The sequence below is a fragment of the Hemitrygon akajei genome, chromosome 9 (assembly GCF_048418815.1).
Source record: "Hemitrygon akajei chromosome 9, sHemAka1.3, whole genome shotgun sequence".
NCBI classification, from domain to species: Eukaryota; Metazoa; Chordata; class Chondrichthyes; order Myliobatiformes; family Dasyatidae; genus Hemitrygon; species Hemitrygon akajei.
In genome coordinates, this window is record NC_133132.1 from 69109973 (window position 1) to 69122081 (window position 12109).

A 12109-nucleotide genomic window follows, 5' to 3' on the forward strand; every position below is an offset into this window, starting at 1 on the left:
TCAATTTTAGAAAACCTACTCATTTATTTTTCAACATAGTCCCCTCCTACATGTACACACTCAGTCCAGTGGTCATGGAGCATACAGATCCCCTCTTTGTAGAAGTGGTCCACAGCAGGGGGATTGATAAGTTTGTGGCCTAAGGTAGAAAGAGATGAGTTATTAACTTCAAACTTTCTGCATTATCACTCAAAGAGTTGAACTGCATGTGCATGTAACGAGAGTGTCTTGGACCTCCAAGTGGTCCATAGCAGGGGTGATTGATAGTTCGTGGCCTAAGGTAGAAGGAGATGAGTTATACTGCTCGTTACATGCACATGCAGTTCAACTCTTTGAGTGAAAATACAGAAAGTTTGAAGTTAATAACTCATCTCCTTCTACCTTAGGCCACAAACTTATCAACCACCCCATGCTGTGGACCACTTCTGGAGGTCCAAGATGCCGACTTCTACAAAGGAGAGATCGATATGCTCCATGACCTCTGGACTAAGTGTATAAATGTAGGAAAAATAAATGTGCTAGGTTTTCTAAAAATGACTCCTTCTACATTAGGCCACAAACTTATCAATCACCCCTTGTATACAATACCCTAAGAAGAGGGATATAGACCAAATAGAGGCCAATGGAATTAGCACAGATAGGCATCACAGTCAGCATACTCTGTACAAAGTGAGCCAAAAGTTTCTGTGCTGTATGATTCGGTGTTTCTATGACACTATGGTGAGATTTTCTTTGGTAGTTCAAATGCTGCCTGTCAGTTATCAGTGCCTATGTATGTGTTGTTTAGATCCTGCTGCATGCAGACAAGAACAGCTTCAATACTTGACAATTTGCAAGTAAAACTGAAGACTCTGTCTTCATGTATAATTCTAAATTTTAGGGCCTCGAACGTTGCCCTGAACATCTAATCAATGTTTTGTACAGTTGTAAAATAATGAACCAACTCTTATACTCAATGCATTGGCCTTTTGAAGTAATTGTACCCTATCCACCTGCATTGTCACTGTTAGGGAGTTATGGTCTTGCACCCCAAGATTTCTATATTAAAATTTGCTCCTAAGTTCCTGTCATTTGCTACCGCGGTGTGTAGGCCTCCGTTAGTCTCGATAGACCATAGATTTTCATCTTGGAAGGTTTTATAGAGTGCAAGCCTGGGCAAGGTTTTTTTTTGTGGGAGACTGGCAGTTGTCCAAGCTGCAAGTCTCCCCTCTCCACGCCACCGATGTTGTCCAAGGGAAGAGCATTAGGAACCATACAACTTGGCACTGGTGTCGGCGCAGAGCAATGTGTGGTTAAGTGCCTTGCTCAAGGACACACACGCAGCCTTAGCCAAGGCTTGAACTAGTGACCTTCAGATAATTAGATGAATGCCTTAACCACTTGGCCACGTGCCTTTGCTCGGTATGTGTTGTTGGGATTGACTTCATAAAGTACATTATTTTGCACATCTAGATTAATTCCATTTTCCACCACTCTGCCCAGTTTTCCAGTTGATCAATATACTGTATCTGTCAGCAACCTTATTTGCTATATATGACTCCAACAATTTTCATGCTCTCTGCAAACTCACTCATTAGATCACCTACATTCTCAACAGAGACGCAAAAGATTTGGCAAATGCAGGAAATCTTGAGCAACATACACAAAATGCTGAGGAAACTCAGCAGGTTAGGCAGCATCTTTGAAAGGGAATAAGAAGTCAATGAAGGGTCTTGGCCTAAAACACTTCACTTTCCTCATAGATGCTAGCTTGAGTTGCTTAGTTCCTCCATCATTTTATCTGTATTCCTCTACATTCTCATTATGTAGTATGTATATGCTACAAACAAAGGTCCCAGCTCTGATCCCTACAGTAAACCACTTGTTATAAACTTCCAGTCAAAAAATAAAACCATCTATTATTATCCTTTGCTGTCAATCACCAGGCCAACAAAGGATCCGGCTCGTCAACATGCCTCAATTCCCCTTTATTAAACATTTTTATTTGGACAGATCTCAGTAGAGATAATTCTTAGCACTTTATACTCAAAACACATGAAAGCAGTGTCAGGAAGGACTGCAAAACTTTAGTGAAGAGGAATGCCAGTATGGATTTTTTTAAAAATGTATTGTGTTTGATGAAATGATGCTGTGGCTAGTAGAGCTGCTGGCTCACATCTTCAGTGGCCTGATTTCAATGTACATGTGGAATTTGAATGTTCCAGCAATTCTCACACCACATAAATGAACAAAACTGTTTTGTTTAGAGAAGAATTGTGAGATATTGGAGAGTTAAGATTGTCAGACAGTAGATATACACTATGTGGAGAAGGGAAGGTGTGGGTCCAATAGGACGTCTCTTGTCAAACACTGGCATAGGCATTATCGGCTGAATCAGTCCCTCCTGTGCTGTTTGATTCTAGACACAGAAACTGTCCTCAATTCAGAGCTGATTCATAGGTAACTGAAAAGCAAATGATATATCAGTGTAGGGCGGTGTTCTGTAGAGATGTTCTTCCTGAAGCATTAGCTTTTTGTTCAGAAACTAACTATGACACAGGAGATCATTCAAATAGGCAAGCTTATGATAGTCCTATTAGAACAATCCTTTCAGTCCATTTCCTTAATCTCTCACTGGCTCCCTGCAAATTATTCTCTCAAGTACATATCCAAAGTCCTGCTTCTATTTTGTTCACTACACCTTTACACCCATATATTCCTCTTCACAACTGTTCTCTGAATAGAAAAATATCCTCAAAAACCCTTTGAATCTTTGTTCAAAATTTTATATCTTTTGAGTTGAATCATTTGATAATCTTTCCTCTATTTACCTGTCCAAACCAGTAATGAAGTTTTACTCCTTTGTAAATCTCCCCTCAAATTTCTTTGGTGACATACCAAATCGCCTCAAACTCCTAATGAAATATAGCCGCTGTTATGTTTTCTTTGTAATTTCATCAATATGTTGGGCCCAGGTTAGATTTTCAAAGACATTGACATGCAGAAACTTGAAAATGCTCACCCTTTCCACAGCTGATCCCTCGATGAGGACTGATGTGTGTTTCCTTGACTTCTCCTTCCTGAGGTCCACAACAATTCCTTTATCTCACTGAAATTGTGTGCAAAGTTATTGTTGTGATGCCACTCAACTAGTAGTATCTACCTCACTCCTGTACGCCCTCTCATTATCACCTGAAATTTTGCCAACAATTGTTGTGTTATTGGTAAATTTATAGATGCTGTTTGAGCTGTGCCTAGCCGCACAGTCGTAAATGTAGAGAGGAGAGCAGGGGACTAAGAGCGCATCCTTGAGGTGTGCTGGTGTTGATTGTCAGCAAGGAGGAGATATTATTTCCAATCCGCACTGACTATGGTCGCCCAATGAAGATTACCTGGAATGATTGGTGCTTATTCCCTTAACTGTCCTCTGATATGGGTTAGAAAATTACTGAGTTCAAGGGCATTTGGGCAACAAATGTTATTCTTTCAATGAATGAAAAGCATTTCAAACAGCTCTGAATGCTGAACTTTGTTTCATCCCTGAAATAGCTTCAGTTAGAATTACAGCCTTATTAGAGTCAACAAGTCTTAGAACAATACAGTGCAGAATCAGAGCCTTCATCTCAACAATTCCATGCCAACCACGTTGCCCACCAATCTGCTTTTGGCACATAGCCATCTAAACCCTGCCTCTCTATGTACTTATTCAAGCGCTTCTTAATGATACAATTGTACCTGCCTCAACCACCTCCCCTGGCAGCTCATTTCATATTCTCACCACCCTCTAGGTGAAAAAGTTACTTCTCAGCTCCCTTTTAAATCCTTTCCCTCTCATCCTTAATCTATTACCCTAGCTTTTGGACTCCCTACTTGAGGAAGACTGTTAACATCTGCCTTATTCATTTTTTTCATAATTCTAAACTCTTCTATCAAGTTGCCTCTCATTCTCATACATCTAACTTTCCGTGATGGTTTGATTTGCAGGTCACCTCTATAACTGAAAAAGATGGAATAGAAACCATATCGGTATTGGATTGGTTGCTGGAACGATATCTTTTTTACAAGATTCATCAACTGCCTGTCTTTGTGAAATTCAGGTAGTATGTCACAGAATTAATCTAAATTGTTGATTAGATAAAAAGCTGAAGGCTGTGATCCAAACATAACTGTTTCCTAAACAGGACTCTGTATAACTAAATAATATCTTCCATCCCTTTGTGTTCTAATTGTAAAAAATCAGTTTCATTCACTTTTGCAATGAAGACTGCACTAACAATCCACATAAATGGATGTGGTTAAGAAAGCTTGGAAGATACATTTGGTTATTAGCTGAGGCAGATAATACTAGATTTGGAATGTTAAACTAGGACTATAGGGAACAATAGTTCACCTACAGCTCAAGAATTCTGAATCTCTGTCACTACATTCTAGAAAACAGATATCATGACATTAGAGAAGGTGCAGAAGAGATCTATAGGAATATTGCCAGGAATAGAAAATTTTAGCTCTCAGGTAAGGTTGGCTGCACTGGAATATTTTTATCTTGGAAGAATTACATTTGAGAAGAGATCTGAGATGTATAAAATAATGAGAAAGAGCAGATAGACTTAGCAGAGTGCAATAACCTGATTTAAAGAAGTCAGTAGAAGAAAGGAGGAGAGCTGAGAAGAATTTATTCTTCTTTTAGAAAGTGATTAAGGACTGGAGCATTGAAAGATCGTTCATACTTGAAGTCAAAATCAAAGTTATATTGTAACATGCACAAATACAGCTATGTACAGGTGCATTGAAAAACTTGCAGCTGCATCACAGGTATATGGTATATAAGCAGCATACACAAGAAAAACATACATTAAATGTAAAGTACACACAGATTTGCAAGAAGGAGCACACTTAGAACAAAAATAAAGAAAATCAGTTTCAGTGCAAAGTGATCAAAAGTGGTCATAGCCTTGCTAAACTGTAGTGACGAGAGTTTTTAACGTTGATTCGGGAACTGAACGTTATAACCCACAAGGTGTTGGTAATCGTTTTAGTAATGGAATTCAGATAGATACTTCTTAAATAACTAAAGACACAATGCTTAATGGGCTCCTTCTGTGGTGATTTCTATGATTTTATTCTTTGCATTCATGATTTTCTTTGAACCACAACTGCTTCTGGATTTTCACTATTTGGTAGTTACTAGGCTCTTGATTTTGTCCAATATCCTCATTCTTTCACCACTGATATCCATTTGTCACCCCCATCAAGGTTAATGCGACAGTTTTACTAGGTTGCAACTTTAGAGGGAAATGGACAATTGATGTTTTGTGTTGAAACCATGCATCCAAAACAATTGAAGGGTTTTCACTCAAAACTCTGACAATTTCTCTTACCCCACAGATGCTGCTTGAATAACTGATTTTCACCAGCAGATTGTTTATTGCTTCAGATCACAGTATCAGTAGTCTATTATGTCTCCACTTTCCTGTCTTGGATAGTTCTATGTGTTCCAAATGAGACAGATTTCTGGGGCAGCACGTTAGTATTGCAGTTAGAGCATCAAATTACAGTGCCAATGATGAGTGATTGGGGTTCAATTCCCTCCATTATCTGTAAGTAGTTTGTATGTTCTCCCCATAACTGTGTGGATTTCTTCTGGGTGCTCCAGTTTCCTCCCACATTCCAAAGACAAATGAATCAGGGTTAATAAGTTGTGGGCATGTTTTATTGGTGCCAGAAGCATTGTGACACTTGTGGGCTGCCCCTTCAGACATTGTTGGTCGTTGATGCAAATGACTCATTTCACTGTATGTTTTGATGTACATTTGACAAATACTAATCTTTATATAGCATCAATAAACTGAAGCATAAAATATAAACTCAAAATCTCATTTCTGCACTGAGTGTTCTTGCTGTCGAAGAGCCTGTGTCAAGCCTGAACTACATTACCAAGAGAGACTGGGCTATTGGAAAGACAGGGCTGCACTTTCAGATCAAAGTTCAAAGTAAATTTATTATTAAAATACATATATGTCACCATATACAACCCTGAGATTCAATTTCTTGTTGCCATATTCAATAAATCTATAGAATAATTACCAGAGTGCGGAAGAAAAGAAGCTTCAAATAAAAAATAATAAATAAATAATACATATTGAGAACTTGAGATGAAGAGTCCTTGAAAGTGTGTTCAATGGTTGTGGAACATTTTAATGATTGGGTGTGAAGTTCAGTGAAGTTATCCCCTCTGGTTCAAGAGCCTGATGGCTGAGGAGTAATAACTATTTCTGAAACTGGTGGTGTGAGTCCTGAAGCTGCTGTGCCTTCTTTATGATGGCAGTAGTGAGAAGAAAGCATATCCTGGGTGGTGGGGTCCCTGATGATGGATGCTGCTTTCCTGCTATGATGTTTCATGTACAGTAGATGTGCTTAATGGTTGGGAGGGTTTTATCTGTGATGTACTGGGCTGTATCCACTATTTTATGTAGAAGTTTCAAACATAAAATAGATGGGCAGTGTTGAAGGTGTGCTGCACTTCCAGACCATTCTGAGGGATTGTTGCAATAATGGAGGGGCAGGATCAAGGGAGAACTGTGCTGTAAGAGGGGTAGTAATGGAAGCAACACAGTTTTGTAACTAGTAAATCAAGCAACACGGGTTCAATCTTGTCCTCTGATGATGTACGAAGCTTGCAAGTTCTTTCTGGATATGTGTGGGTTCCTCCAGATGGTTCTATTTCCTTCCATTAATATAATGACAATGATTAGGCTTACGGGTTTCAGGAGCCAGGAACATCAGGTAAATATACTTCGTAAACTGCACAGAACAGATTATAATCTGTGCCCCCTGGTATCACCAGTAGATTGTCTACCTTCAGAAATATTAATTTGCTTCTAGTTTCCCCTAAATACAATATATGAAGTGTATTAATGATCTTGCTATCCCTCTCAATATTCATAATTTTATTCGATGTGAAATCCTATTAGTTGTTCACCACTGCAAGGACCCCTATATAGCAATTTGGCAAATGCCCAGATGATTGGTTTGCACTGGTGTGGGCTGAAGGCTAAAGACTGGTCTAGAGATTATAGGTTGTCCCCGCCATTTCTCAAATGAGGGAATATGATTATTTCAATCTATCTTTGTTGCACAGTTTTACATAAAATTACAGCACTCTCTCAGGACTGCACTAAGTGGCAGACCAGACAGAATGCTTAAATTGTGAAATGGGTCTTACACCATTTAGAGCAGGGCTGGCCAACCTTTTACATTCCATGCGTCAATTTTTCACGCACGAGTTCAGATGCGCCATACAACTCTTGTACCCCCATTCAAGTCTTGTAAAAATATGTTAATATAGACATATTTAGCATTTTACATGATATATTGATTTAATATAAAAACACAATAAACATTACTTACCTTAATGAGACTTTTGATTCTGTTATGATTTTGCCAAGCTTTTAATGTTTGAAGTTAAATTAGTTACTGAGAGCAGCAGAGAATTCCTCAAATTTGTATGTCAGTCACAACCTCATTTTGTTTTTAATCAATTTCATAGCTGAAAATGCTTGTTTACATCTGTACGTCCATAGAACCATAGAACATTACAGCACAGAAACAGACCTTTTGGCCCTTCTTGGCTGTGCCGAACCATTTTTCTGCCTAGTCCCACTGACCTGCATCTGGCCCATATCCCTCCATACACCTCTCATCCATGAACCTGTTCAAGTTTTTCTTAAATGTTAAAAGTGAGCCCGCATTTACCACTTCATCTGGAAGCTCATTCCACACTCCCACCACTCTCTGTGTGAAGAAGCCCCCTCCCCAATGTTCCCTATAAACCTTTCTCCCTTCACCCTTAACTCATGTCCTCTGTTTTTTTTTCTCCCCTAACCTCAGTGGAAAAAGCCTGCTTGCATTCACTCTATCTATACTCATCATAATTTTATATACCTCTATAAAGTCTCCCCTCATTCTTCTATGCTCCAGGGAATAAAATCCTAACTTATTCAACCTTTCTCTGTAACTCAGTTTCTCAAGACCCAGCAACATCCTTGTAAACCACCTCTGCACTCTTTCAACCTTATTAATATCCTTCCTGTAATTCGGTGACCAGAACTGTACTCCATACTCCAAATTTGGCCTCACCAATGCCTTATACAACCTCACCATAACATTCCAACTCTTATACTCAATACTTTGATTTATGATGTACCAAAAGCTCTCTTTACTACCCTATCTACCTGTGACACCACTTTTAGGGAATTTTGATTCTGTATTCCCAGATCCCTCTGTTCTACTGCACTCCTCAGTGCCCTACCATTTACCTTGTATGTTCTACATTGGTTTGTCCTTCCAAAGTGCAATACCTCACACTTGTCTGTATTAAACTCCATCTGCCATTTTTCAGCCCATTTTTCCAGCTGGTCCAGATCCCTCTGCAAGCTTTGAAAACCTTCCTCACTGTCCACTACACCTCCAATCTGTGTATCATCAGCTAATTTGCTGATCCTATTTACCACATTATCATCCAGATCATTGATATAGATGACAAATAACAATGCACCCAGCACTGATCCCTGTGGCACACCACTAGTCACAGGCCTCCACTCAGAGAAACAATCCTCCACTACCACTCTCTGACTTCTCCCACTGAGCCAATGTCTAATCCAGTTTACTACCTCACCATGTATATCTAGCGACTGAATCTTCTGAACTAATCTCCCATGTGGGACCTTGTCAAAGGCCTTACTGAAGTCCATGTAGACAACATCCACTGCCTTCCCTTTATCCACTTTCCTTGTAACCTCCTATGTCGTTCTGAAATGACAGATAAAACTCTGGGCAAATTTTCTTAGTTCTGGAAAATGTTCACAGGATAATGATCGCTAGAAATTAATCATGTCAGAAGCATTTGGGACTGGAGGGAAGCCCATCAAATTTCATGTTCAATAATGAATTTGCTTTCAAGTCAATAAGTTCCATTTGTATGTTCATGATTTTTTACATCTTCATGATTTTTTGTTTGCTAGGTGAAAATGGGTTTATAAATACAAGTATGCAGTCTTCTTCTTTAGCAAAATCACGAAAATGACTTTCAAATGACTTGCAATAACCTGATTTCAATATATTTTGTAAAATTGCCATTATCTTCAGCACATTCACTGCTTTTTCAAGTGCGGAAACTGGCTCAAATCTTCATTTTCTAATTGAGAGGTGAACAGTTTTAACTTCATCTTGAAAGCATTGATATCATTTACTAAGCTAGGAAACAATTTGTTCTTGCCCTGGAGTTTCAAATTTAGAACATTGAGATGGCTGGTAACATCAACTAAACAATTGGCTATTTGATTTAGTATTTTATCACATAAAAGGGCCCTTTCCTCAGGCAGCTCATTTTTCTCTTCTAGAAACTTATGAACAGTATTTTTCAGTTTCCAAAATCTACTCAGAACCTGTCCTCTAGAAAGCCAGCACAGCTCACAATGAAGAAAGAAATCGCCATATCCCAAATCTAACATTTCACAATATTCTCTGAATTCTCATCTGTTTAATCCTCTTGCTCTAATTTTATTCACACATTTCACAACCAGTAACATTACATGCTGTACATTTAAAGTTTTTCCACACAGTGACTGTTGGTGTATAATGCAGTGATATTTTAGTAGAGGACGACCTAAAAAGTTCTCAAGCAAAGTTGTAGTCCCAATGATAGTTTACCTATCATTGACGGTGCTCCATCAGTACAAACACCGATGAGTTTACCAGAATCTAGTTGTAGATTTTCTAGGCATGATTTTACTTTGTCAAATGTGTCTGATCCTCTTGTTGTTCCATGAAGCGACTCAAGACCGATAAGTTCTTCAAAGATGCTAAAATTATCATCAATTCCTCTTATAAAAATGCTTAACTGGGTTACATCACATATGTCAGCAGATTCGTCCAAAGCTAAAGAAAAGAAAGTACAAGCATGGACAAGGTCTTTCAGTTGCTCAGATACATCACGACAGTGTTCTTCGGTGCGTCTTGTAACTGTTCGCTTTGACAGAGCAATTTCATCTACTTTCCTTTCGATATTTTTATCACCAAGACATCCTGCAAATATTTGGAGACAAGGCTTAACAATTTCTTCTCCATCAAAGAAAGACTTCCGTTTCTTGGCCAACGCTAAAGCAATTTCGTAGGATGCTTCTGTCATTGCCAAACTTTCACATCTTATTTTAACAAATATATTTTGTCTTCTTTTGATTTCTTCCTTTTTCTTAATCACATATTCTTTCCATAACTCAGACCCAAGCACTAGCTTCAGTTTTCCTTCTATTACGTCTTCTATTATGTGAGAAAGTGTTTTCACAAACAATGCACAATGGTTTTCCTGATAGACCTGCTATAAATAAGAACTCATTTTCCCACTGTTCATTGAATTCACGCTTGCTATCAGTTTCTGCTTTTCTTTTGCTCATTTTCTTTTGCACTGTGATGGGTAACCGAATGTAAAAACAAGACCTAATTTTCGAAAAAGTACAAAACTGCAAATGTTCACAAAGGATGAACAAAGCACAACTCCGTAATGCACGGGTGTCAATTGTAAACTGACTGGCAAAAGCCTGTGACGCACCGCTGGTGCAAACGCCCGGCGTCTCGGGATCAAACAAGTATCAAACGTGTATGGAACAGTTATGGAATGACTGCAGAACAAAAGTCCTTCTTTCCTAGTTTGACTCATTGAACATTTTTTAAAAATTGAAAATAGATTAATGTGAAAGAAGATAACATTCGCCGAAAGATGTGCATGAAATAATAAAATCGTTGAAAATAATTGCTAAGTTTTAGACTTATTCTCAGTAAAACCCATTTCTAGCTCTAAGCTACTTGAATTCCTGTTATAGATTTTTTTCTACAAATCAGTTTTTGGTTAATACTTTTTGCATGAGTAGGCTTAATTTATTATCACTGGGGTGCAATGTGCCACTTTTGGCGCATGCACCATAGGTTGGCCATCCCTGTTTTAGAGGTAGGCTGTTGTGTTAGGCTGCTGTCATCTTTCAACATTGTTCATTGGGATCCTTTATTTTTGTTCAGTGTGTTGGAGCAGACACACTATTGAACAATTAACAATGTAACAGCTTGATTATATGGTGGGAGTGCTTCTAAACTGAGGTGGAATGAGAAATATACAACCACGAGTAGGACAGCCACTTTAAAAGAAGAAGCTATATAGGTACATGAGCAAGGTTAGATGAAGAAGGATCAGCAGTGATGCATATTTGCGACTTGAGATTGCATGAGCCGTTGCTTGTGACAAGTGAGTACGAGTTTTAAAAGCAAACAGGGCTAGTTGGGATATTCAGAGGGCTTGAGATCACTGGGTAATTAGGCATTTGGCAAGGACCAATAAAAATGAAGTTATGTTTAAGTGGAGCAGCCATTGTGGGAGAGGCCATTGTTGGAGTGGGACGTGGTTAGTTAGGGAGCTTGATGCTTTGGCTCAAGAGGCTTCAGCAAGAAAAAGTGGAGGCTAAGGTAATTTCTGTTAAGTTTTTTAAAATTTCTTTCTTGATGCACAGTTAGAGCAGTGGGGTTTAAACTAAAGTTTTAGGTGGATGGGAACCAGAGTGCCAGGTAGAAAGTGAAGTGGTTGTGGGGATAGATGATGTTAAGCCCACATATAAAGACATGAACCAAAAGGTTCCTATATAGAGGTCCCATCTAGAGAGAGTGCGATACTGGATCTCCTGTTAAGGAATGAGGCAGGGCAGAGAACAGAAGTATGTGTGGAAGAACACTTTGGATCTGCTTTGTGATCGTAATTCCATTAGTTTCAAGATAATTATGGAGAAGGATAAGACTGGTCCTCAGGTTGAGATTCTAAATTGGAGAAAGGTCAATTTTGATGGCATCAGAAAGGATTTGGCAAGGGTCGATTGGGATTGTTTGTTTTCTGGCAAAGGGATGATTGGTAAGTGGGAGGTCTTCAAAAGCGGAACTTTGAGAGTACAGAGTTTGTATGTTCCTGTTAGAAAAAAAGGCAAGACTATCAGGTATAGGGTTTTGAGGAATAGTGAGGCCCATTGTTAAGAAGAAGGAGGAGGTGCATAGTAGGTATAGGCAGCAAGGAACTAATAAGGCACCTGAGGAGTAT

At 38.8% G+C, this 12109-nt stretch overlaps 1 protein-coding gene across 1 annotated transcript in view; it reads left to right on the top strand.

Moving 5' to 3' along the window:
* Window positions 1-12109, top strand: part of LOC140732660 (dynein axonemal heavy chain 6-like) — a 549473-nt gene that overhangs the window by 70411 nt on the left and 466953 nt on the right. Inside the window, 1 exon segment of the mRNA XM_073055353.1 lies at window positions 3964-4076. Coding sequence (XP_072911454.1) covers window positions 3964-4076 — 113 coding nt within the window.